The sequence below is a fragment of the Squalius cephalus genome (genome assembly GCF_949319135.1).
Source record: "Squalius cephalus genome assembly, chromosome: 3".
NCBI classification, from domain to species: domain Eukaryota; kingdom Metazoa; phylum Chordata; class Actinopteri; order Cypriniformes; family Leuciscidae; genus Squalius; species Squalius cephalus.
The window spans coordinates 8,929,572-8,957,338 of NC_137124.1; the positions used below are offsets into that span (position 1 = coordinate 8,929,572).

At 39.0% G+C, this 27,767-nt stretch overlaps 1 protein-coding gene across 1 annotated transcript; it reads right to left on the minus strand.

Annotated features, from left to right (window-relative positions):
• Window positions 1-12,015: 12,015 nt before the first annotated feature.
• tmem102 (transmembrane protein 102) lies at window positions 12,016-27,502 on the minus strand. Its single transcript, XM_079867677.1, has 3 exons — window positions 27,372-27,502; window positions 26,598-26,803; window positions 12,016-16,971 (listed from the first exon to the last, which is right to left on the minus strand). Exons 2-3 carry the CDS (start codon window positions 26,791-26,793, stop codon window positions 15,608-15,610), a joined length of 1,560 nt encoding a protein of 519 aa, XP_079723803.1. The 5' UTR covers window positions 26,794-26,803; window positions 27,372-27,502; the 3' UTR covers window positions 12,016-15,607.
• Between the last annotated feature and the right edge of the window lie 265 nt (window positions 27,503-27,767).

A 27,767-nucleotide genomic window follows, 5' to 3' on the forward strand; every position in this document is an offset into this window, starting at 1 on the left:
GAACAGGAACAGAAGCATTTACATTTATGCATTTGGCAGACGCTTTTATCCAAAGTGACTTACATTGCATTTCAAGGTACACATTTACATTCTTATCAGTTCTTGCTTTCCCTGGGCATCGAACCCATGACCTTGGCGTTGCAAGCGCCAACGCTCTACTGTTTGAGCTACAGGAAAGCAAAAAACACAGGGAAACACACACAAAGTGTTTTCTTCTCTGTTATGCACATTTCACATGCAATAATAATATTCAAAGAAAATAAAAAGTCCACACTGTTATAGGTTATTTCTATCGTCATGGCTAGACTTTGGGGATACTCATTTAACTGCATCACTTAAACAAAAGAACCAGAGAATGACTTGATTTCTAAACCAGTACATCACACAGAGCAGGTTTATGCTCTCATATGCATCCATTCACAGATCCTATAAAGCATTGCTTCTCAACCGGCGAGTCGCTATCTAAAATTTTGCGATATCCCAAAATGTGCATAAAAATAGGTGGATGGAAACACCTGCTCCATGTATCGCGGAAGGTCAAAAACATTTTCTTTGGTGTCATGCTGAACACTGCTACTCACAAGTCATTAGCATTTAATTAGTGATATTTCACTGTAACATAACGTGCAAGCTTCTTGCAAACCTCATCCTGAGCAGCGTTCTTCAACTACACACCTCATGACTCTGCAGCGGTTTTCCTTAAAAACTTTTCTTGCAATTCAGGTACATTGTCTAATCCTGACTTAGCTGACTTATGCTGACAACAGGCCATTATTGTTGTTGTTTGTTTGTGTGTGTGTGTGTGTGTGTGTGTGTGTGTGTGTGTGTGTGTGTGTGTGTGTGTGTGTGTGTGTGTGTGTGTGTGTGTGTTGTCTATGTCTAGCCGCAGAGTTCCAGCTTGTTACCTATTCTAGGACTGAGCCCTAGGCACTCTGGGTAATTAGGCCACGGTGTAACCTTACCTCAGCTCACAGAGGTCAAACTGCCGCCCAATATCAGTCTAGTTCATTTCCCTGAGCTTTATTTGTATTTGAAGAGTTTCCATCTAATTCTATACCTACTACTCTAAGATTACAATTTATTTAGTTCCTGCGTAGGTACTAAACAGTTTGAACTGTTTCATGGTGCCATACTGGGATTCATTTAAAGTAGACTGGACAAATGCTATGTTCACACTGTCAATAGTTTTCTCCTGCATTTGTGGATCAGTAAAGAAGTGTTTCTCCTGTGTTAGTGGATCAGTAAAGAAGTGTTTCTCCTGTGTTTGTGGATCAGTAAAGAAGTGTTTCTCCTGTGTTTGTGGATCAGTAAAGAAGTGTTTCTCCTGTGTTTGTGGATCAGTAAAGAAGTGTTTCTCCTGTGTTTGTGGATCAGTAAAGAAGTGTTTCTCCTGTGTTTGTGGATCAGTAAAGAAGTGTTTCTCCTGCGTTTGTGGATCAGTAAAGAAGTGTTTCTCCTGTGTTTGTGGATCAGTAAAGAAGTGTTTCTCCTGCGTTTGTGGATCAGTAAAGAAGTGTTTCTCCTGTGTTTGTGGATCAGTAAAGAAGTGTTTCTCCTGTGTTTGTGGATCAGTAAAGAAGTGTTTCTCCTGTGTTTATTGAACAGTGAAGTGTTGTGCGACTATTACAGCCACAGCGTGACGTATGTAGTCAATGTATGTTTTTTATATGCATTTTTTTGCATAATAAAATCAAATCTGTAGCCGTAGTTTGCCAAATTATTTTGTCAGATAAATACCTCAACCAAGTTTAGTGTTTTTTATTCCCTCATATTTAAAATATTTAAGAAATATAAAATATTTTCCTCATATTCTTATAGTTTAATCGCACATGGGGTCATGTGTGTGTGTGTGTGTGTGTGTGTGTGTGTGTGTGTGTGTGTGTGTGTGTGTGTGTGTGTGTGTGTGTCTGTGTGTGTGTATAGTTCCAAATAATTTAGCTTTAATTAGATTTTAATAATTTTGTTATAGTCTATTAATAACCCATAAACAGTAGTCAAAGTGAATGAATTGTCTGAAACCTTGTGAAACCCAGGTCAAACATCACATGCTGTTTTGACATTTTTTTCTCCATCATGTTAGATGGAGATACATGTGTTTTTCCACGTCCACAGCAATGCTCCTCTCTTTCACTCCCTCAACAACTAATTCCTTCCATCTTTCATCCTTCTCTATTCCCCCCATCATCCGTCTCTTCTTCTCACGGTCTCTCTCAGTTTTACTGGTCTACATTTATCTCCATTAGAGATGCACATGTATTAATCGTGAGGGTCTGAGTGGGAGGGAGAGAGAGAGAGAGAGAGAGAGAGAGAGAGAGAGAGAGAGAGAGAGAGAGAGAGAGAGAGAGAGAGAGAGAGATCGCTCATCACTCTCTTTTACTCTCTCTGTGTTCACTATCTATAGACATCTCTCTAGCTTTCTTCCAGAGACTTGAGTTTCTACTATAATCTTGTGTTATTTTCCCCTGGTAACCTTATTTAGCTCTGTCTCTTCTCTCTTACTCTCTCTCAGTGATATTCTGTGCTTGAGTTTATCATCATTATTTCAGATTTGTCATTAGATTTTGTGGGATAGGTGTTTTTTCCCCTCTTTGAGGAAGGTTGTAGGTAATTTTAATCACTGTCCTTCAGCCTCTCCTGGGGAACATTGGGCTGGTATTATGCATGTGTGTCTTGTTTCTAGACCTTTACGTTTTTACAGTCACACTTGCTCTGTTCCTAGTGAATCCTAAAGCTACCAGAGGCACTGCTCCAGAAGTAGTTATGCTTAATATACCCAGATGATGCACTTAATTAACCAAAAAAAAATGAATGTTGGAAACTCAGACCCTGATGTTGAATGCCATAATTACTTTATAAAGTTCATTCACAACACTATAGAGTACATAGTGCATAAGAACACAGTGTATAAGTGCATAAGGCGTCATTGTGGACACAACTACGCTACGTCCGAAATAACATACAGAGAAGCATGTCCGAATACATAGTATTCGAAAAGCAGTAAGCGGAAAGTCCCCGGATGACTACTCTGGTGAGCGTCGCAACTGGTGCTGGTAGGTCACATGACAGTAACAACATGGCGGATATAATGTCCGAATTTCACTCATACTACTCACATTCATACTATATAGAACGTACTTCAAATGTAGTTCCTACACAGTGTATGTGATTTCATGTTTCCTTGATGGAGAAGACAATGACAATGAAGACAAACTTGTTATTCTTATAATTGATTCAATCATGATATTAAATATTGATGAAATAGTTAAAAATGACTCTTTAACCCAATATATGTATATTCATGCGTATGCATATTATTACATGCATGTTAGCGTTTCACATCACTCAGTGATGGAGCAGAGCCTCCTTTATATGTGTGCGTGTTTACCAATCGAAAACCACTTGCCTATCTTGTATTATCCTGTTACATTTACCCAGGGTCCTGATTGGTAGTCAGAGGTCATGTGATGGAGATAAGATAAGAAAAGGATGGAAGGCATTAGTGATGAGCATAGTGACGTGGATCATTTCTTCCACTGAATGCAATTAAAGTTTATTGATCGGGATGTTGCCCCATCTTTCCCTGTCCTGGGACGTGCTGCTGTAGGTTACTCTCTCTCTCTCTCTCTCTCTCTCTCTCTCTCTCTCTGTGATTGCTTGCTTTTGGCAGTCTCATCTCTTCCCATTGTTTTCCTAGGGGACAAAATGGGACTTATTTGAATTACATTTCCTCTGTTTTTCTACCGCCTGGCCATTTCGATCATTATCACTGTCAGCCCATCTGTAGTTACTAAGTTCATTTACTCAGTTAATGGATAAACTCGTACCTTGTCTTATCTGTATCTCGCCAGCACTGACTGATGCATCTATCCAGCATTTCCTCCAGGATTTTCCATTATAGTCAACGCGTGAGTCACCATTAATATAGCTTTGTCATTTCATCGTGCTTCATTTATTCAGGCTATCCATATAATAATTAAATGTGCACTCAGTCATTTTTGTTTATGTTACGCAGACTGCCACTGAAGTGGTGTGAATGCAACATCAGGAATATTCAGTGCGAATGGATCATTCACAATTTAGAAATATGTTCATAGTGAGCCATAATTTATTGAGTGAAAGTGTCAGATGATTGGGGGTTACCATGTTACCAGAGGACCTGTTATGCCCTTTTTAAAGTTTTTTAAAACATGTTTTCATGCTTAAATGTTTATATATATATATATTCTCCATTGTTGCTGTTTAGTTCCTGTCTCTATGAAGCCCCTCCTTCTGAAAAGCACAGTGTGCTCTGATTGGTCGGCTGGACTAGTGTGTTGTGATTGGTCAACCACTTTAAGTGTTTTTTGCAATTGTTCCGCCCCTTACTATAACCTCGAGTTTCAACACACTACTAACTAACTCAACCAGACCCCGCCCCTTTATTCTGCGTATGCCTTGGGCAGGAATTATTTAAATGAGGATTATTGTGACGTGTTCCTTCCTGAAAGAAAACTCAAGACTACAATGGAGGCGTTTCAGGGAGTTCAGAAACAGTGACACTGATATAGAGAAGAACTCCTGATGGAGTGAATTTATGTGATTTCAATATACATTAAAGTTTTGGGGTACGTTTTTTTTTATTATTATTTATTTATACTTTTATATTTATTACTTTTATACTTTTATACATAACACACACACACACACACATATATATATATATATTTATAAATGCTCTTCTTTTTAACTTTCTATATATCAAATAATCCTGAAAAAACTATTATATAGTATTATAAGTATGAAGCAGCACAACTGTTTTCAACATTGTTATTAATTAAAAAAAAATATTGAGCAGCAAATCAGCATATTCTAATGATTTCTGAAAGATTATGTGACAATGAAGACTGGAGTAATGATGGAGAATATTCAGCTTTGATCAGGAATACATTTTAAATTAAAAATAGAGAATTATTATTTTAAATTATAATTATATTTCACAATATTACTGTTTTACTGATCAAATAAATGTGATGAAAATAGTGGATTTTATTAAACATAATACAAATTATGGTATTAAAATAATGAACGGTGTGGGTTTTACATTTATGCATTTGGCAGATGCTTTTATCTAAAGCGACTTACATTGCGTTCCAAGGTACACATTTACATTCTTATTAGTTCTTGCTTTCTCTGAATCGAACCCATGACCTTGGCGTTGCCAGCGTTAACACTCTACTGTTTGAGCTACAGGAAAGCTTATTTTGTGTGAAACAAGTTTAGCCAAGGCATCTACTCATTTCTTTACAGATGTTAAGGCGAGATTTGGACAGTGTGATACGAATGTAAAGTTTGGGGCTGTGTGTCTGTACTGCTCATTAGTTCCTGCTTGCTTGAGTATGAGTTTAAAACTTCATTATCCTCCAGAGGAGAGGGTGCTGAGACATGAAGCGTCAGCCTCTGCCTTCTGTTGCTCCTGAGTCACAGCAGACGTACTGTAGAGAGAATATTCACACACACACACACACACACACCCCCACACACCATTTCCCTAATGCTGTCTAGATGAAGACAAGGGAATACTATTCCCACCCACCATAAACGTCCACACTTTCACACTTTTTGTTTTTATTAAGTTCTGAGAAACTCCAGTGAATACTGTGACAGACACTTCAGCGATGTACGGTCACTACGGTCTCATCTAGTCTCTTTTGGTGTTAAGTTGTAGTTTTAATTACTTTTTACTTCTGACAATGCAGGATATTTAAAGGCGCAGTAAGCGATTTCTGAAAAACACAGTTGATATTTCAAATCAGGCCAAACAAACACACCCCTCCCTTCATTGCGCCGCCCCCAAAACGCACCAACACACAATGCAGAAGTCGATGTCTCTATATCATATCTGAAGCGAAGCGAGATAATGCTTTACCAAAAATAAAGTGAATCTGACAAACAAACGTCAAGGAAGAACAAACGTACAGTAAATACAAGCAAGAGTTCGCTGTTAGTCGCCAGCAGCTCCAGAGAAACAATGACACTCAGACTGTCCTGTTACTATAGCTAACATTACAACAACAGCATATCTTGGTTCTGTGAAACAGAGCAAAACCAATGTTACTCACGTATGGAGCAGAAACAACGCGACCTCAGTGTCCATTTTCAGATCCTCCCGCTTCTGTCTCTCCAGCGCTGGAAAGCTTTTCTAATATTAACACAGGTCCTAAAGCTCTTGCTTTTTTTCCAGTGATATTCCTCTATGCTTTCTCTTTTGTAATGTCTCTCAGCCATCTGTCTTTCTACAGTCAAATGGACATGCCTCCTTACTGCTGATACTGCTGATTGGCTCACTCTCTCTCCTCCCCCATCATGAGTGGACACGCCCCCCTACTGCTGATTGACTCACTCTCTCTCCTCCCCCATCATGGGTGGACACGCCCCCTACTGCTGATTGGCTCACTCTCTCTCCTCCCCCATCATGGGTGGACACGCCCCCTACTGCTGATTGGCTCACTCTTTCTTCTCCCCATCATGAGTGGACACACCCCCTACTGCTGATTGGCTCACTCTTTCTCCTCCCCCATCATGAGTGGACACGCCCCCTACTGCTGATTGGCTACAAGTGTGTTGTGCTGCTTGGCCCCATCCACTTTTAACACTTTCTCAGATATCACTTACTGCACCTTTAAAGCAAAATTGCTTGTGTAGAAGCATATGAGCTCTAGATTGTTCATAATACATTAATGTCAATTCATACAGTCCATAATACATTAATGTTAATTCAAACAGTGTTAAAAATGTGTATGTAGAGATTAATTAACCTAGATGAATAACTGCTGTAAAAGTATTGTTCAGTGCTAGTTCATGACCTAATGCATTAACAAATCGAACCTTATTGTAAAGTGTTACCAACACACAAGTCTTGTGTCTTTTTTAAATGCATGAGAACAAAACAAGCATTTGGCAGAGTGGTAAACCCAGCCATCTTTTATCTGACCTGTGTGAGAACACAACTTGTCTGTTACGATTAAATATGACGTGTTTGATAAACCCTTACACGGTTTCTGGCCGCCTTCTCCTTCCTTTCATTTCTTGTAGGGTGAGCAGATTTTCATTTCTTTCCTGTCAACATGACTCGGTCTCCACATGAAAACTCTTGTCTGTTCAGTTTCAAAATGCACATCAGAGCACAGGATCAGACTTTTCTGGAGAAGGAATAGCTTACTGTGATTTCGCACAGTGTTTGTTGTTAATTTTTTTTATTGTGATATAAAATACTTCCAGTTCGTTATATTGGATCCTACATCAAACCTACAGGAATGGTTGTGGGCCTCCACAGAATAATTCCTAGCATTCACCTCATTAGCTACAGCCCTGTGAGTGTGAGCTGCTATATAAAAATGCTCATGGGCTGATGACTTTACCTCAACAGTCCAATCTTTTCGAACACTCATGCACACTGGTTAATGCCCTGCGAGACCCGGCAAGTCCGGCCGCGGCAGCAGTGGCTAATGGACTAAATGTGATAATGTTACAATCAATACGCTACGTTAATACGAACCGCACTAGCTCCCTACGGGCATCAAATACACTTGCTGTGTTTACAAATAAGAGCTTCATGCTGCATTAGCTGGTAAACCACAGCGCTGCATTTTCCCAACATTCAATCTCAGATTGTTAGAGACCTCAGACAGTGTTGGTTGACTGTGCAAAGAAACAGAAACTGGTAACTAAACGAATTTCAAGTTATATTCATTAAAACGCACATTTTCAGTTGCTACGACTGCTTTGCTGAATTTCTCTATGAGCACCAGTTGGTTGGTCATTAATGTCATATGATCAACCTGTCGGTAAACTGGTCAACGCTGTTTATTTATCAGTCGTGTGTTTATTCAGAGTTATTGCTTCAGAGTAATTATCATGGCTGGCACTATTGATTTCAATTATTAGCCTGCAGGCTGACAGGCAGTTTTAAAGCTCCAGATCTTTCAAATGCAAAATAGTTTATTGCTGTTTTCAAAATACTTATCTGCAATACAGGCCCAATCAATCATACATCAAGGAGCTGTCTGGCCGACATAGAGGATCAACCAGTTTGTGCATGATGTTTAGGGACAGATAAATCTGAAATTCTCCTTTTTCCATTTATAACATGAATCTTATGAAACCTTTAACTGGGGCTAGTTGCACAGCCTCTATGTTAAGAGTGTGTCTTAAGAAGTTGTGCAATCAATTGACGCAGATACATTTTTTATCCAATTAGAAGACTATAAAATATGACGGAAACACAATAAATCCTTTGATGCGCAAAAAAAATAAAATAATAATAATCCTCGCGTGACAGTGGATGTGACTGGATTCAAACTGGACTATCTAGCAGGCCAGCTTCATCATACAGCAACTCAAATGTTGGTTTGATCAGTGCCGTTCCTCCCTAAACACAAAGTACGCAATTTACCCCTGAACCACCAGGGGGCCCTCTTATTCTCAAAGATTATTTAAAGTCTACGGATGAGATTAATAGAATTTTAGTTTCGGTTTTGATATTGGCTTCCAACGATTATGAAAACATGATGCTGCATTGTGTATATATCTATATAATACTAATACTAAATATATAGCCTCAGCCTCCTGTTGGACGTGCTCGATTAGTTATAAGAGTTATAAGCGTATTGAGCTGCGAAAGAGACGCTGTTCCCCAGGCGGATTTCTGTCCGCGTGATCCGAGATCGAGCGAAACACGGACGAGTATAAGGAGTATAAAAATGCCCGTCTTGGTGAGTTTTCACTCAAATGCAGTCAGTTGTGTCTTAAGTGAACATAAACTGTAGGGAAAGTAATCGAATGCTTGTCAGTATATTAGATATGTGCATTTGGTCTTAAAGTGACAGCAGCCTAATAAACCTGCTGTCGTCTGTGTCTTTACTGTTAATCAAATAACAAAATAAAACGAGACAATCATCACTGAATAACTTTAGGAACTTTAATAAGAGTCGGTGTATATTTAATTCATTTGATTGGCCTACTTTATTCAATTTCTGTATCGTAGGCTATTATTATTAGTAGGCTAAATTGTTTATTTCATTTTTTTATACTGTATTTGTCCTATTTTCATTTTTTATAGTATAACTGACTGTTTCAACTCACTATTGTTGAATGACAATAAAAATTGCTCTGAAAGAACAGATTAAGGGGTTAGGGCTCTTTTGGGGGGTTTTATGAACACATTGACAGGGCCTACCACAAAGTTTTGCTAAGGGCCCCAGGCTTTCTGGACCGGCACTGGGTTTGAGCATTCTGAAAGGCCTGGACCAAAGTCTGTCATCAGAATGATTTGGTTTAATTGTCTCCCAGAAGCGCCTCACACGATCGAGTTCCCAAACATCAGGAACTTGCAGCAACTTCCATTTTTATTACAGATATTTTGCACCAAATTCCAGCAAGTGATGATTTTTGTTCTCTTGAACACATAGGATGGAAACGCTGCTTTATTCGCAAAGGTTAAAGTGAAAATTTGCAACTTTGAATGGAAACATAGCTAATAAAATGCCAGAGACATAATTTATTCTGAATTTTGCTAATTTGTTTGGCCTTGCATCAGCTGCCACCTTACAACATTTAACCAACAACAAGTTTTGAACAGAGAAATGTACATTTAAAACTTTTAAACCCTGTAATTTTAGCCCAGCTGCTGTATGCTAGCAGTTTCGAGACAAGTTTTGAAGTTGTTTGGATAGGTTCTGAAACAAATACTGTTATCAAAAATTAAGGGCAGTTGCAAACAAATTAAAAAAAAGTTGACATGATTTGCAGTGAATGTGGATGTTCCTGCATTCATATCTCAAAAATGAGAGAATGATGCTAGACATACCAAGGTCATGGGTTCAATCCTCAAGGAATGCATGAAGTACCTTGAAGGCAAGGTAAGTCACTTTGGATAAAATTGACTGCCAAACAATTCAATGCAAGCCAAATGAAAACTTTCACAGAACGTTTGCATATGTGACACTGAATGAAATAACCATTAAAGTGGTGTTGCACATGCAACCGTTAATGCGAGATCCTACTTTAGATTTTTTTTGATATGCTATTAATTAAAATCACAACGTGCCAAGTAATACAGTAATACCCCATCTCTAAGACGACCTGCATTTGATTTCATTTAGCTGATGCTTTTGCAAGTGAGGAATAATACAACAAAAACTATTAATCAAAAGGAAATAATAACATTAGCCAGACTGCGATACAAAATTGGCCGGAAGGGCACAAGCTAGTGCAGGGATCCAACTATGAGCAGACATTAAGAAGGGTTCAGTTTCACAAAGCAGTACAGGAAAAGAAAAATGACTATGAATAACTGTGAGTCAAGTGCTTGAGGAAAAGTTGCGTTTACAAATGTTTCTTAATGAGTTGAGTTTGGAAGATTATTCCTCCAGTGCAAAGCAATCCAGGGCTGCATTTCTCAAAAGCATTGTAAGCCTAAGCAAATCATAGAAACCACTGGCACCAATGGTCTCTAAAATCTACGTAGGCTCACAATGCTTTTGGGAAACGCACCCCAGAACATTTATCATCACCATTTTCATCATGCAAAACAGTATTTTTTTTATCATCAACAGAATTAGCACTAATTTGGCCCCCGTGCGCCTTCAATTTCTGTTTAATGACTACACTACATCAAGGGAAGGAGGGGAGAGAGATCACTGTCATTTATATTAATTCCTTTAGGATCACTCTAGTAACACATCATGCCAAGAATACTGAAACAAATCACACTAGCAGGAGGACAAAAACAGAGAGATACCCCTCCCCTTTAGTGACCCTGGAGGATCAAATCTCACATCTGTCCCCTGCTTAACCTTGACGGGGATGAATCAAGTTGGTGGTTGCAGTGAAGCAATGTCCAGCAATAGGAACGACTGAATGATTGACAGACAGGCGGCAAACAGAATGCGAGTGTCCCATTCCAGGAAATCCCCTCGTGCCTGATGTGTAATCCTCTTTAGGAAACGGGACAGACTGCTGAGGTATCAGCGAGACTATGTGTGTGTGTCCAGTATGTGGGAAAATATGAGGCTGCATCATATTTCTCAGAAGTGTCTGAAGCTCTTCAACATTGGCTTAACTTCATTCGTTCATCAATCCATCAACCACAACCAAAGTGCCCTTCAAGCCATTGTGCTCTTATGACCTACCTTCAATTATTAAACACTAGACAGCATATATAAGTAGTAGGAACAATAGCCAGGAAATCAATACTTGTTAGATTTGTATTGCAGCATAATGATCACAACAATCAACCTCAAACACATCTTGACGTACAATCCAATGTTAACAGGAGTGTGTGAGTCAGCTGAGATGAAAGTATGAGCAGATTTTGCCATCTCGGAGGATATGAAATGTCAAAATAGCAAAATCTGCGTTCATAAATGGCCTACATAATGTTTTAAATTCATATCTAAAATCCTAAACACAAGTTTATTATGGTTAGGGGTCAGTCCAGTAACTGTAATGAACAATAATGAGGTCCAAATGTCTGAGATTACTAGTTAAACATGTCTATTTGGTTTCTTCTCTAATTTAATACATACACTGCCCTCTCAAAACAAGTCTTGCAATGGAAATAAATGTTATTTCCATCAAGAGGTGCACCAGTTTTTGGTCAAGATCTTGTATTGGCAATGCAAGAGTCCAGCACTCTGTAAAGTCTCCTCCAGCACATCCCAAAGACTTTCAATTAATTTAAGGTCTGGACAATTCATGTGTGAAACTGATTCTTCATGCTCCTCCCAACCATTCTTTCACAATTTGAGCCTGATGAATCTTGACATTGTCATCCTGGAATATGGCCATGATGTGACTTCCTACATGGTTAAGAAATGAAAAGCTACACACTCCATCAGTTAGAGTTAGAAGAACTGTTGCCAAACATACATATAACATGTAGAAACATCATAATCACTGCAATAATGATCCAGTCATTGACTCTTAAGCATTTGCCTATTTAAATCCAAACAGAGACTTTTTTTTTTTTTTGGCCAGGCAGTGTATTTTCCCATTACAAATTATAATATTTGGGGGAAAGTTGAATTGAAAGTCTTAATATCTGTCTCCCTTTTGCTTTAAAGACATCAGCACTCAAGCTGGCATGGCCTCCACGAGTTAGTGCAAATCCTGAAAATCCATGTTATTCCAGCCTTATTCGTTGACGTGGTAAACATCATAAACGACATCTGATTAGTGACCTAGAAATTGTGCAGAATCTTAAATAACTCTTCTTTTTTAAAATAATATCTTTGTTTTAGTCTTTCAAAACCCCAACATTATTTCCAAGCATATGTCCCAGATTTTTTGGATATATGGATCACATTTCTATCTATATACATAAAGAATAACATGTTGGGAGACTGAGGAAAGATATGGCAGTTACACTGTCTTCTGAACTTCAACTCTTAAATGAGAATCGGTACAGAACGAAGGGTTGAAGATCAAGCTAACACTTTGTAGTCAAACAGTGTCCTCTGTTGCACAAATATTGTACTGCACATAGAGAGGCCACAAGATCTGAGACTTCAAGACTAAAGCCCCATTCACACCAAGAACAATAGCTATTAAGATAACAATAAATATATTAACGTTGTTTATGCTTTAAATGCTCAAGCTCTTTAAATCAGGATGGATTCTGATTGGCTGTCAATGTTTTATCGTTCATCATCTGAAAAAAAAAAAAAAAAATTCTGAAAGTGATTCCAACGATATCGTTTCTCTGTGCCATTACCGTTATAGTTGTGGTGTTAGAACTTCATCTTTATCATTGTATTTTTCGTCCTTGGTGTGAACGCGCCTTATTTGTAGGATTATTCTGCCTTTTAATTCTGAATCTTATTTGGGTTTCTTCCTATAATACAAACTTGTACCTCATCAGCCCCTTATCATCCTGTGTATAAACCCTCAGTTATTTCCGGTTCATTGTCTTGTGACGTTTTGTGCTGGTGTTGGTCTATGATGGTTCCTGGTGTTTATTAAATGCGAGTTCATCGCTACACGTCAATCATCTGGTTTTGGATTATCACGTCAAGTCAGCGTATGATTTGCGTATGATCATACCAAATCATTCATTATATAATGTAGATATACATTTAACCAGACTGTCTGGAATTGCTCTTTAGAGTACAGATAATGTCTTGTTTCAAAAGTTTCAGATGAGCAACATTCATAGATATCAAATATAAACAAATCTTCGTATAGATGTAATGTTTTATTTCATGCTATGACCAGCATCACATAGAATTGCACAAAAAAAATGAGGTCAATCCCCTCACAAAAAAAGAAAAAGAAAAAAGAAATGCCTTCTGAGGCACAATAGAGAAGTGATATGAAAATGTATAAATATTTGGTACCATTTAAATATGCGTCATTTCATTTCCATTCAGGGAATTTAAGTAGGTGACTTGATTAAGAGGTAAAATATGTTGTTTACATTCATTGCTCAAGAGCAAAAATACTCTTTTGTACACAACAGCATGACCAGAGGGACTACGCTATCAGATAAAGAAACACTGGGACCAAGTTATTAAAAAAAAAAGTTGTGAAGGAAAATGAATGTGCTTTGGCTTTCTTCAGATATTTACCTGAAATGCATTCGGAACATTTCATCATGCCCTGCAGCAGGAACATTATTTTTTCCCAAATGCAATCATTGTATAAAACCCTCTTGGTAATTTTCACAGGCATGGCAGGCCTTAATATCTCATTCATAGAGTTGATTCAGAAATGTTGCATAGTACCACTGTTAATTTGATATCAAGCATTGTGCTAAACAACGGTCATAATACACTGAAAATAGCATTACAAATATGGATTCAAGCATTTCACAATATTTAAACCCACTAAATAGGCCTTTTAAGGTATACAGTGTCAAACCCTGACAATTTACAATGGATATCCATCCGCTTTCCTTCATGACGCATGACATTTAATCTAAGCAATCAGTCTTTAAAACTTATCTTTGGTGTCTTTTCCTTGGCATACAGCAGATATATGTATAGTAGCCTACCTGTGCCATGTGCAACACTACACAAACTCTTTTCAGTAGCATGTCTGGAATAACAAATCCACTAGAAAAAGCCTATTCCTCGCCATTTTGCCATCATTCAAAGGCAACGCTGTTACTGATTGCTCTGTATGTGCGCAGCAGCCATGTCAGCAGCACACATGAATAGTCTGCCAACTCCCACAGGGTGCTAATGCGATTTATGCTGAATACACATGTAATATTGTTCTTTAATCCTTGAGCACAGTCGAAGAGGTAGAGATGGATAAAGAACAGCTAGAGATGGAGGCCGATGAAGAGGGAAGGATTTAGGAAGGAGACAGAAAGAGACAATGAGCGAGTGAGAGCAGATGTCTGCGATCCCATGAGTCCCATTGGTTCGGCCTAATCTATCCAGTGGACGTCGTGTTTGACTTTCTCCATCCATCTCTGCCTACCACAGCTACCAATGCAAATCTGCAAGAGTGAGATGCTGTAGGATCCTTTCACACACACACACAAAAACACTGAGACGCACTCCTCTGTCTCTTTAGACTTTCCTTCTATCCTTTCTCTAAACCTCTGTTGCCCAGTCTAGATCTCTCTCTAAACATCTAACTTTCACTTTTTTATTCAAACGTATGCAATAATGATTGACAAAGAAAAGCCCTTACACTATAACACGAACTGTTTATGTGTAGATTAGAGTCCAATCAGAGGATGCACAATTAGCATCAATCAGTGTACAACCTATCTCTATACAGCATCTAAAACGGTCTCTGATACTTGATATACTATCATCGGCATATAACTTAAAAAAAAAAAAAAAAAAAAAACTAGCTTCAAACAGTATTTGTTTCAAAAAGATTGTTTCTACAGGCTGTACAACAGCTTCTTGTACATAAAGGACAAGACCAGGATTTGCGAGTTATTCCTTGTCTTTTTCTATCTTTCTACTCATATTGTTTTTGACTGTGGTCAAAACTCAAAACTCGCCAGTTAAAAGAAAGTAATTAAAAAGTACCTGAGAAAGGGAGCAAGCAGGGTAACTGACAGACTAAAAAAAGAGAAGTTTATGTGATCAATAATCACAAACTTCTCCACACACACAAAACATTGCGTTCGGTTTCATCATGATGTACCTTGGCCTAGTTGGTTTTCCAGCTCTACTGCCCTCATTCAGCAGAAAATATTAGTAGTTTCTATTCTCAGTAGTGCTAAGTAGCGAGTTAAAGCTCTTCAAACTCTACAGAATATTATAATTGGATCAAGTCTGCTTGATGTGCAGTCTGTCAATGGGGATTTCCTCAGGATGTGACTGAATTTTGATTTTATCCAAGTCGCATAACTAAAAAAAATCTATCCTTCCCCCGGTGACTTCTGTTCTCCCTGACATTTGTGACACCCGTTAAACCCTCATGGGAGCATCAAGCAGGTGCTTTGATTGTAGTCAGCCTTGTTAAAGCGAGATAAATGGGAAAAAAAACTCAGTGGAGACAATTTGGTTCGATACAGAAGCACAGTGACATGACCATGTCCATTATAAGTTCTGTCATATAGGGTTTCTGTACCCTGGGAAGTGTGTGAACCAGCTCAGTCCACTCAGTAGAACTTGTCATCAATGCGGAAATGAGGCCGTGTAACGTCATCTGGGTTGAGGAAGACTGAAATTGATTTGCCAGGGTTTTCCGTCACCAGCTGTTGTAGTCGCTGTGCTAGCCGGTCATCCTGTGGTGATCCTGCACCATATCCGTGGCTAGGTGATGATAACCCATGCCCATTGCTCCCAGCTCCCGCTGCCTCTCGTTTGAGCTGGCATGCCTGTTGCGCTTGCTCTAAAGCAGCTCTCAAGTGCTCTGCAGGATCAGAACGTAAATGTGCAAGTTTACGCGCAACTAACAGGGCAGCGCCATCCGTGAGGTGCTCTAGCATGTTGCACTGGGGTAGGAAGTAATTGGGACAGTTTTTGCCCAGAATGCAGTGAGACAAGTCATCAAGAAGACCAAGGAAGAGCCGTGCAGGTGTCTCGTGATCTGGACAGCTAAGGAAGCTGGTCGGCAAGCGATCGCATGCCCAAAACATCAAGGTACGTAGGTGGTAGAGGCTAAGGCCGGTGCGAGGGCGAGCTAACAGTCTTGACAATACAGCTTTAGCCGCTTGGAAGGCTTGTGCCATTGGGTAGGGCACACATTTCTTTAGCTGAACCTCACTGCGCGAGAAGGCAAGTCTCCACTCACGGTCAGGTCTGGTTGAGGGACTTGCAGCTGGAGAATAACATGGGAGCAAGTAGAACCCACTGATGGCCTCCTCCTCCGTTATTTTACCATCCCAGAAATGGTTGGTCGTGAGCCAGCCCTGTGCGACGGCCGGCCAGCCACGAAACGACACCACTGGAAGCAAGTCGTAGAGGATACGGCTAGTTCCTGCAGTGAGAATCAGCGTTGTTAAAGGGCCATTACGCTCCACACGATCAGGAACAGGAATCCCTCTTTGAGGATTCCTCCGCAAGTCTTCCACCGCTGTCCCAACTACACTCCAGAACCAATCGGCAACCAACAACGGAGAGAAGTAGCACCCATCTAATGATTGAGGATGCTGTAGTGATGGGATTGAGCCTGGTACTCCGCCAGTTTCTTCCTCTTCATCCTCCACATCTTTATTCTCTGTATTAATCTCGTCTTGACAGCAGATACGCCAACGCATCAGCATCGCGGGATCGCAGAGGCGCAAGCTTAGCCATGAATGGCATGGTGGGGAATGCCTCATGTCCAGCGTCACAGGCTGATTGCGGTCATGCAATTTCAGAGCAGGCACCAGTAGAGTGAAGTCCAGATCATAGTCAACACCTTTGGCGTAGTCACCTAGGTCCTCTGGGTTAAGGTCAAGAACACCTTCCCTGGCCCCACCTGATAGCAGCAGGTATTCATTGGCAACCGGTAGTCGTTTGTCTACCTTTTGCACCAGGCCTGTGAAAAGGAAGAATATTCATGAATAAAGAGGTAATATCACCCGTCTTTAAAAAGACAAATGGAGGGATGGGTAGATATAGGATGGGTAGGAGTTCGACAAGAGGGCAATGTTATCACAGTTCTAAACAATTTAAGCTTAAAATGCTGAAAGCCCAACCCCAAGAGCATCAATAAAAAATTTAAATAAAATAAAAAGTTAAATTGGTGAAATCAATTGTCTTCAAAAGGGTCCGAGGTCAAATGAAGTACTCAATCTAAAGATAATTCCTGCTGCTTAAGTTGTTTAGACAAATTTTATGCTTTTAAAGGTGCAGTAAATAATTATTGAGAAATACTGTTGAAAATTTAAATCAACACCTAAAACAATTTTGTGACAATTTGCTAGATGTCTGGTCTGTCTGTCTGTGTCTGTCTGTGTGTGTGTGTGTGTGTGTGTGTGTGTGTGTGTGTGTGTGTGTGTGTGTGTGTGTGTGCTGAAAAAAAAGCAAACTGAGTTTGTACATAGTCCTGGCTGTGTAAATAGGGGGGAAAAAAACAAGGTGGATTGGACCGATAACCAAAAGACTCTTGTAGCCTATCAGTCATATTCGCTCATGATGGGGAGGAGAGAGTGATTGTAGAAAATACTGTAGAAAGAGAGATGGCTGAAACATTACCAAAAAGGAAAAGGTCAGAGGAATATAATTTGGAAGAAGTGTTATCAGGCAAGAGCTTTAGGACCCGCATTAATATTGGATATATTCTTTTATTAATTCATATTCTTGCATTAGAGAAAGCGGGAAGGCCTGAAAACAGACGTTGGGGTTCCGGTGTTTCTGCTTGATACATGAGTAACTTTGGTTTTCGCTATGTTTAAGATATGCTGTTGTTGTTGAATCACAGCTGTTTCCTCAATACTTGCGCCAGCTGTTAGTGGTTGCCTGTGTTGCGTAGCGTGTTCGACTCCCAGTTTTGATTCCAATATGGTAAAAAAAAGGGTCAAACATTTAGATATCAAAAATATTTATTCTGTGCCTTTTTGCAAAACATTGTGTTGCAGCTGAATACCATGAACAAAAATCAGCAGCCTGAAGAACAACTAAAACTAGATTAACTAATATAAATTTCAAACATAAAGACAAGTATACAGTTAGTAATAAAATATGAACAAATAAGCAAAAAAAAAAAAAAATGCTAATTTCAGAAATTAAAATTAAATGTAAAATAACACTGTATAGTTTTCTTTTTATAAATAAAATATAGATGTATCCTTATTATAAGTTACAAAAGTAATTCAGTCAAGATCAGTGAGTGATTTTCTTTTTCTTTTGTTTCTTTGATTAACAGTAATGACAGACAGCAACAGGTTTATTAGGCTGCTGTCACTTTAAGACTGAATGCACAGATCCAATATACTGATACACATGCATTTTCTTTCTCAACTGTTTACATTCACTTAATAACCGACTGTGTTTGCGGGGATATTTTGACATTATTTTGTGTGTATTTGTCCGTTCAAGCGCACAACACATTAGAGAACTCAATTCAGCATTTGTACATGATATGAGAGGCAGCTGTTTTTGCCAAATTGGGTTCTCTTTCGTGTCTTCTTGCGCTGTAATGGTTGAAAACCACATTTAAACCACATTAAACAGCACACACAGGACTCGATAAGCAGAATCAAAATTTTTATTTTATAACATTGAATTGGAACCGATTTTTAATTCCCAAACCTAGTGTTTGCTATTTTGTTATTATGTTATATATATATATATATATATATATATATATATATATATATATATATATATATATATATATACGTATTTTTATTTTATGCCAAAAATCATTAGGATATTAAGTAAAGATCATGTTCCATGATGATATTTTGTAAATTACCTACCGTACATATATAAAACATTTATTTTTGTGAGTGAATGCAGCACAATCGTGAACATAAATGGACAACTTTAGGGGCGATTTTCTCAATGTTTTGATTTTTTTGCACCCCCAGATTCCAGATTTTCAAATAGTTGTATCTCAGCCAAATATTGTCATATCCTAACAAACCAAACATCCATGGAAAGCTTGTTTATTCAGCTTTCAGAAGATGTATATATCTCATTTTTAAAAAAATGACCCATGTGACTGGTTTTGTGGTCCAGGGTCACATATTTTAATATGCAGTATTAGTTAAATAATTGGTTTCTGAGGTGAGTGAGGAACAAAAGCAGAAGGAAGGAAGGGAGGGAAACAGAGGAAGATGATGCTATTCCTAAAATGACAGAAATCTCCCTAATCCTCTTCTCAGTCTGAGTCAGATCATTCCTGCTCATTCAGAGGGAAAGATATAATAGTCTCCCTCAACTCTTTTGCAATTCAAGCCGTTGCTCCTTAAATTCTTTAAAATGAACATTTCAAATCTCTAGTGGAATCTTTAATGAAAACAAACATCTTGCTTTTTAATATTTTATGAAGGTAGAAATTGGTCAATACACATTTCTTTAGAATTATTTATCACAAACATTCATTTCATTTACATTCAATCCACTAATAAAAAGATGCTTTGAGAGGAGGACAATTACTGAATACTAAGTATAGCTGCCATATGGATGTGTTTCTAAATAGTGCTTTAATGACCCATAATCCAAAGATGATCCTTCACAAGGGAAATAAGGAAAATAATTGGTGTCTTTTCTAGGGGTGTTAAAACAAATCATGTTGTCCAACACAAGTAGCAATAGCTTTACTAATTGCCAGTTTGTTCATGCAAAAATAATGAATTCATTATGTCCATCACTCCCTACAGGCAGAAGCCATCAGCACCAGGTGCATTTCACTCATCACTCCCTCATACGGTCACCAGTATTGACCACTTTAAAACAAAAACAGAATAATGCCTTCAATACAAAACATCACACAGCATGACAGATGCCAAAGGGAAGCTGGTTAGCATACGCATTTACCAGTCATAAATCAGAGCCCAACATGCACTGCTGTCAAAGCATGAGTTACACATAATGTAGGCCTATTGAAGTTTGGACTTGAGTCACCTCTACAGGACACTTACTGCATTCTGTGACTTTTTCCAAGAAAAAATAACTTAACGTTGTGGATTTAATTAACAAGATGAATGTTTTCACGCACAGTTATAATGATGCTACATAATCTGTCTGTCCAAGCAATACATAACACACAGACATATACACGATCAGTGTCCGATATATGCTGGATCATTTCTAGATTTTAAACTCTTCTCATTTTGATGAACTGATATCGATTCTTAAATCCAAAGAATCGATCTTTTAGTTTATGCTGTTTTCAATTGATGAATGAACAGAACACTGTAGCTACAATCCAACAAATCGCAATAAGCCTTCCTTGTGCTTTATTTTTGATATGAAACAAAGTCTCAGATTTCAAATTCTGTCCATTTCATTATGAAATTCAAACAATAAATACCATTTTGTTGCTCTTTAACGAGGCGAGATGGATCGTGAACGGATCATCTCTTCCGCTTTACTACTAGTTACAGCATGAAATAAACATGAATGAACATCTGAAGGTGTTGAAAGACACAGTACATCTTAAAGGGGTTATATGATGTGATTTCATGTTTTCCTTTTTCTTGTGTGTTATGTGTCTGTTAGTGCAAGTATAAGATCTGCAGAGTTACAAAGCTCAAAGTGTCAATCCTAAAGAGATATTCTTTATAAAAGTAAAGGCTCAGCCACACCTTCCTAAAACGCTTCGTTCAAACACGCCTCCACAAATCGACGTCAGTCTGTGGGGACAGAGTTTCATAACACCGCCCAAATGTATACGCAAAGAAAGAAGGCGTAACTTTTATTTGCGCTGTATTATTGTTGCCGCCATGTCGTGGAGACGCAGTGTTTTTCGTCGCGAAAGCCAAACTACTTTGTTGGTGACGCGTAAAAAGACAGTATAAGTCATTATAATTAGTAATTATGTCCCCAATGAAATAAAACCTTACCAATCTGATACGATCTGGTCCAGTTGCGCTGGCAAAGTTGATCAATCAGCTTGGTCATCTAGTGATAGTGCCGACATGATCACCTGTCATTATTGCTTTGGGAGCTGATGTCCCAAATATGGTAACGGGTGTGACGTTTCCGTCACATGCTTAAGGTTTTTGGGCCAATTACAATGCACTGGATAGCGTGCTCTGATTGGCCAACCGCGCTTTTCAGAACGATGAGCTTTGTAAAAATCGACGTGTTTCAGAAAGGCGGGGCATAGAGGAGCAACAATAATGTACAGTTTGTATAAAATAATGACTTTTTTAAACCTAAAACAATGTAAATATATTGCATAAAACCAAATACACAAAATAATGTTCTTTTTTAGAACCGTCACATGAACCCTTTAAGTCTATCATGTCATGTAATCGTTCAATCTGTGTTTTAACCGACGTCAATAAAACAGCTTGTAAACAATGCCACTTATTACATTTACCTTAGAAAAGCCATTCAATGACCATAAACACTATATTCAGCTAGATAAATAACTCTAGAAAGGAGCATTTTGATAAATATATGCAATATATTACATATTCATTATATATCTTTTTACTGTTCCTCAATATTTAATGTATGTTTGAATAAATCCGTCAAGTTTTTATGCCAGCCACTATTTAAATGTATATATTTCAAAAAACTAACTGGAGTAGAAACATGATTATGTAATTATTATAAAATCTGCCTTGTGTATAATATAAGTGTTTGTATACAAATCAGTAAATTTTAACCTTCAATATTTAATACTATAGTACCTAACTACATTTACAGCATTAGTTTACAGCAAAAATGTTCATGACATATATCCGAAATAACCGGTATTGAATAAGATCGTATCAGAATCAAAACAAAGTGCAAGTTTGTGAATCGAAATCAAATCAAATTGTGAAATGTGTGTCAATAGGCGGATCTTTTGTGACGTCATTGTTTATGTTTGCCGCGTTGCATCACGGGAATCGTGTGGCAGGAAACACCGCTAGATACCTGTAATTTGATTGTTTTGCACGTTTGGAGGAGGATTTAGAGAAGAGGATGGTTCACTCTTGCTGTGTGGTCGATTGTACGGCTCGTTGGGGGCCTGATAAAAAGTTTTTTCGAATTCCCTCCGAAAAGGATCCAGAAAAAAGAAATAAATGGTTGCGTGCAATTAACCTGGACGCTCTGAAGCCTGGATTCCTAACGTTACTGATCGAGTTTGTGAGGCTCATTTTGTTCATGGTAGGCCTAAGTCTTAGTGACTATGTATTTATAGAAGATTGAATAAAATAAAAAATAATAAAACTGAGTCAAATCAACCGAGTCATATGTTTTCGCGTTCTGATTCAGGTGTCCCAAACCGCGATCCACAGCACCCAGACTACCGTATTTTCCGCACTATAAGCAGAGGCGCACCTTCAATGAATGGCCTATTTTATAACTGTTTTCATATACAGGGCGCACCGGATTATAAGGCGCATAGAATAGAAGATACTGCAGTCAAACGTTTGACTGGGTTTGCGTTATGCAGTGGTCACCAACCTTTTCAAGCCTATAAGATCACATCCAAGTCCAAATGTAAACCAAGATCTTCCACTTGCAAAAAAAATATGAAAAAAAACAAGTGGCTGAGCTGTAAAACCTTGTTTATACTCGACGCGTCCGCATGAGCGCGAAGGTAATAAAAAAACTAATATCCGTCTGCTCGGGCAGATTCGGCTTAACAGCGCGCGCTCTCCGCATCCGCAGATGCACGACTTTGAGCCGAATCTGCCCGAGCAGACGGATATTAGTACATCTCATCATCACCCAGTTTGCGCGTCTAAATCAGTTGTATGGTCTGGTGTTCAGTCTAAAACAAAACAGTTGCGTCAAGTATAAATGCCTCGACTGTTTGGGGAGTTGCATGCACAGTCAGCGGAGATCTCATATGGGCTTTGAATAACTTCGATTTTGTCACCAATACAAATTGAGCTTCTCTCCAAACCTCCTCCGGTCTTCAGATGTTAAAGTGCTTATATATTGTGGATTTTGCCCGCTAACTCTCTTGAAAGTGCTCGTCGCGTCTTTACTGCCCGCAATACTGTTTGATTTGTTGCCACACAACCACTCGCGCATGCGTACAAAGATGTCAACAAAGATCCTCCTATACCCAGCATTAAGTCTGACTTCACAGGGGGAAAAAAAAAGACCTGGTAGGATTTCAGTTGGACTAAAGCATTGGGTTTCATTCACTAAGAATGCGTACACGAAATCTGCGCAAGAACGTTTTCACAAACAAACCATGATTCATCAATGAATTTTGTTTTAAAATGTATTCTAAATTTACGGAAAAATACTCTTGGTGGCATTGAAAGATACATTGAAAACACTCCAAATTCATCAACATTAGAACGAGGTTAAAGGGACACTCCACCCATTTGCATTAAGCTTTGCATTGTTAGAAACCCAGTCATACTATTGAATGGTCGTGCAACACTCTCTCATTTTCCCCTGAGACGGGAGAAATCCGTTATTTACCTTTTACACTTCCTCCTACAATGACGCAAAAATCGTCATTTTGCGTCATTGTAGGAGGAAGTGTAAGAGGGGGGATTTCTATTGAGACTACAAGCACTAGTTCCTCATCTTTCCCAGGGGGCGGGACCCGCTCACGCTACAGACCTATTACAGATCAGTGGGTGGGACTTTACTCTCTGAAACTGAAAGCAATATCCTCCATCTTGTTTGAAGCTAAGCTAACAGGCGCTGTGGAGACAGATGTAAAGTTATGACAATAGCGGAGGAGAGTGCTCAATATGATATAGAAGAAGAGGATTTCGGAAGTCTGATGCTTGAATCAGGTGTTTGTGGCTGCCTTTACAAGCCGCATTATAGCGAAGAGCAGCCGAGGCAGAAGACCTGCCTGCCGCGGACGAGGAGCCCGGACTGGCTCGAGTTAGGGCGGACTGGTGGCGCCGGTGATCTCACTATGCAACTCATAGACTGTAAGATGCAACTACGAACACAGAGATAGAGTCCGTCTGCGGCAAAGAATTTCAACGATGACAATTTCTCCTGGACGAAATCTCTGAATCAGACGAGGACACGGACGTTTGTGTTGAGAACTATCCTAGTTTCGCACCGCATATGTTCTGACTGAACATCCAGGTACCATGCAATAATTCACCTTTTCGAAAGAAATACAAACGAGGAGTAATGCACTAATGAGTTCGCCAACTAACTAGACATTTTGTGTGAATGTGAAATGAATTTCAAGCTCTGGTAGTAGCTAGCCTTGTAGACGGAAGAGTGATTTCTCTTATAGGCAGATATGCGCTTTCTGGATTAGTGGGAGTGGCTTGCGGAGCTGTGCAATGTGGTGCATTGTGGGAGTTGTTGTCTTTCATACAAATGCGTCCTGAAGTTATTTTTTGTCTTTCCTCGGTCACGAAGGCACCAAATTCAAAATTTATTTTACATTTCGACTACATATATGACCCACTTTAAATAAAAAACAATGTTCAAATGGGTGGAATGCCCCTTTAAGAACAAATTCATATGTTAATTAGGCAGTTTTCATTAATAGGTCAAATGTGCGTATAAATACGTTAGTGTACGTAATTATTAGCGAATGACCCATCGACATAAAAATTGTTTCTGGTGTTTGTTTCCGGGAGCCCGTGACCTTCACACCAGAACGTTGATGCAGAGTGTTTTTTTTAGTTTTTCTACAATAACAATGATCCCTTTTGCCCTTTACATTTTTAACACTATTTCAGTTTAATAAGCTCCTCTGGGAGAAATATGTTGGCAGGATTGTATTGAGTCTGGAGGCTGGCGTGCAGATGGTATGCTAATGTTTGCAGGTCATGGAGGTGTGGAAACAGAAATCATAATGATTAATTGATCAGTGCCACACTTGCACTATAAGAATCCATACAGATCTTCTGAAGCGTCTTAACATCGAAATTCTCATGGATAGGTAAGGGTCAACAAAAGTGAATCATCAGTTTTTCCAATCACACTGTATATAAGGAGGCAGAATACTCTAAATGAATGCTGAAGAGTCTCCTACCTGGCATAAAAATAACAAGCTGTCTATCTATCACTCTCAGGAGGTGTGTGATGGATGTCGCTTTGAAAATGTCTGCATATGTTTAGAGAGTGGGAGATGGAAACAGCAAACGAGAAAAAAATAAGTAGGAAGCTTTTGGCTGAACATCAAGGGGTTAAAAAGGAAGAAAGCAACAGGAGGCAGACAAAAAGAAATATAAACGTTGCACTAACAGGATGGCAGGAAAAAAAAGATCCATATCCACGTCAGTAAACAAAGGTCCAAAAGTAAACGACAAACAAAACAATGACTGGATGAGTCAGAGGTAACAATGGAACAAATGAAACTAAAACAGACGAGAGCTACAGGCTAAAAGGTTTCCTACGGAGGAGAGAACAGGCTATGGCTAAAAAAAACAGCAGGCGAGGGAAAGACAAAAGTAGAATGAGAGAGAAGGAGAGAAACTGTCAGCAAATCCAGCGTTTGACAGGATTATGTGAAGCAGCTCCAGTGATGTTTTCAGAGAACAATACAGTCCTGCAAATCTCTCTGCCTCACTTATGTCATACAAAACAGGATGACATTTAGTTTGTGTGTGTGTGTGCATGGAGACGGGAGAGCAAGAGATTAGAAAGGGGTGTTGGGGAGATCTGGTGGGAAATACAGAGGGAAAAACACAACCAAGGAGAACTAGAGACACCTACTGGACAAACAGCTTCACTCGGGTCAAGATCTGATTCAGAGACCAGGAGAAATTCAATGAAAATATACCTTAAATAAATGGCATATTTCAGTCTTTTTCATCTGTTTTATCAAATACACACTTGGTTTGAAGAGTTCGATGAGTATGACTTCATTCCAAACATCCTGAATGCAATTTGACATTAAAAAAAAAAAAAAAGATCCATACCTAAATGTATACCAGGGTGGTTTTACTGTACTCACTTTATCTAATCAGCGACAGCAGTAATATGATGATGTTTGGACAGAATCTACACACACATTGTGTTTTCATGTTTTATGGGGACTTTCCATAGACATAATGATTTTTATATTGTACAGTATATAATATCCCCTTAAACTAACCCTACCCATCACAGAAAGAGAGAGAGAAAGAGAGAGAGAGAGAGAGAGAGAGAGAGAGAGAGAGAGAGATAGAGAGATAGAGAGAGAGAGAGAGAGAGAGAGATGATGGTTCATGAAAACTCACAAGGAATCAAAGTGTTGTTTATATCATGTGTATATGTGTGTGTGTTCACAATCATATTCCTCTCACCCACAAAGATTTCAGATATTGGCATCTTTGTAGGGACATTTTGTCCTCATAATGTTGGGTTTTCCAGGTGTGCCCCTCTCTCTCTCTCTCTCTCTCTCTCACTCACTCACTCACTCACTCACTCACTCACTCACACTCACTCACTCTCTCTCTCACTCTCTCTCTCTCTCTCTCTCTCTCACACACACACACACACACACACAGAGAGAGAGAGAGAGAGATGATGGTTCATGAAAACTCACAAGGAATCAAAGTGTTGTTTCTATTATGTGTATATTTAAGTAAGTGTGTTCACTGTTCACTATGGTATTCTTCTCACCCAGCATATTAAAGATGAAGTCTTTGGCCGTGTGGACCTCGAGCGCGGTCTGGTCCCCGAACTCTCCCTGTTCCAGAAGCACGAGCGCGTGCACCTGCGCCGACAGCTCCTCCAGCGTCGTGCCCGAGCGGAAGTCCACCTCGGGCACGCGCTTGACCGGCGCCACGGCAGTGACGGCACTCATGAGCGTCTCCATTGAGCATTACCTGAGAGAAACCACTACAATATTACCAAACTGTCCCAAAATAATCACATTTATCAATATAACGTCAAAGATTATCATTAAATGTATGCATTTAAATAATTGTTAAATTATGTTACTTAAAAAAAAATCGACACACCAAACCAATGATAAGGAAACAAAACCGTTATATTTAAGTCCTACTCAGTACCACTAACTACCCAAACTATTTATTAATAGTTAATAACACCTAAATAGTTACACGCAGGTTAGTTATTCATAGCGACTGCAGCGGAATGTAGATCAGTGGGCAGATTATAGCTAATTAGCCAGCTAATGTCTCCAGCGAAACAGCTTTACAGTTAATTATTATAAACATGACGAGACTTCTGAAATATGTCATCTAAAGAAGAATTCCCCATGACCTGTGCTGTATGAGGGAGAATATGTTTGTTTCATGTGTCCACTGAGATGCGTGTAAGTCAAGCAGCCCAAATGAGCCGACTAGCAGGTGTGGAGCGAGCTAACGTGCTAACCAGCTAAAACACCTCAAGATTCAGCGATGACACTTGTTCTTTACAGTTTACACACACCCTGTTTTCCGCTGGCTCGGTGCTCTCTGCCTTAGACCCCGGGTTGCTTGTTGTGATTTCTTTAGTGAAACAGGATTTCAGCTCCCGTCATTTCCAACAGGTCCCCCAGCTCGCACCTTCCCACTGGCAACACTTTTCGCGGAAATAATGGACCTCCTCCGAGAATCTTGGGATTAGTAGTACTTTAAAAGGGACGCAAGTCTATCCTGACCATGATTAGGCGCAATGACGGTATAAGGGATAGTAACTATTTGCACTGATTTATGTCTCACAACAATAGCTAGTCTAATTAATTGGTTAATGTTTTTTAATATCATATGGTTATATATATGAAGAGTTCCAAGATGCAAAAGCCTGTAAGTGCCATCTGAAATTTTCTTCTAGAATTATCATTTT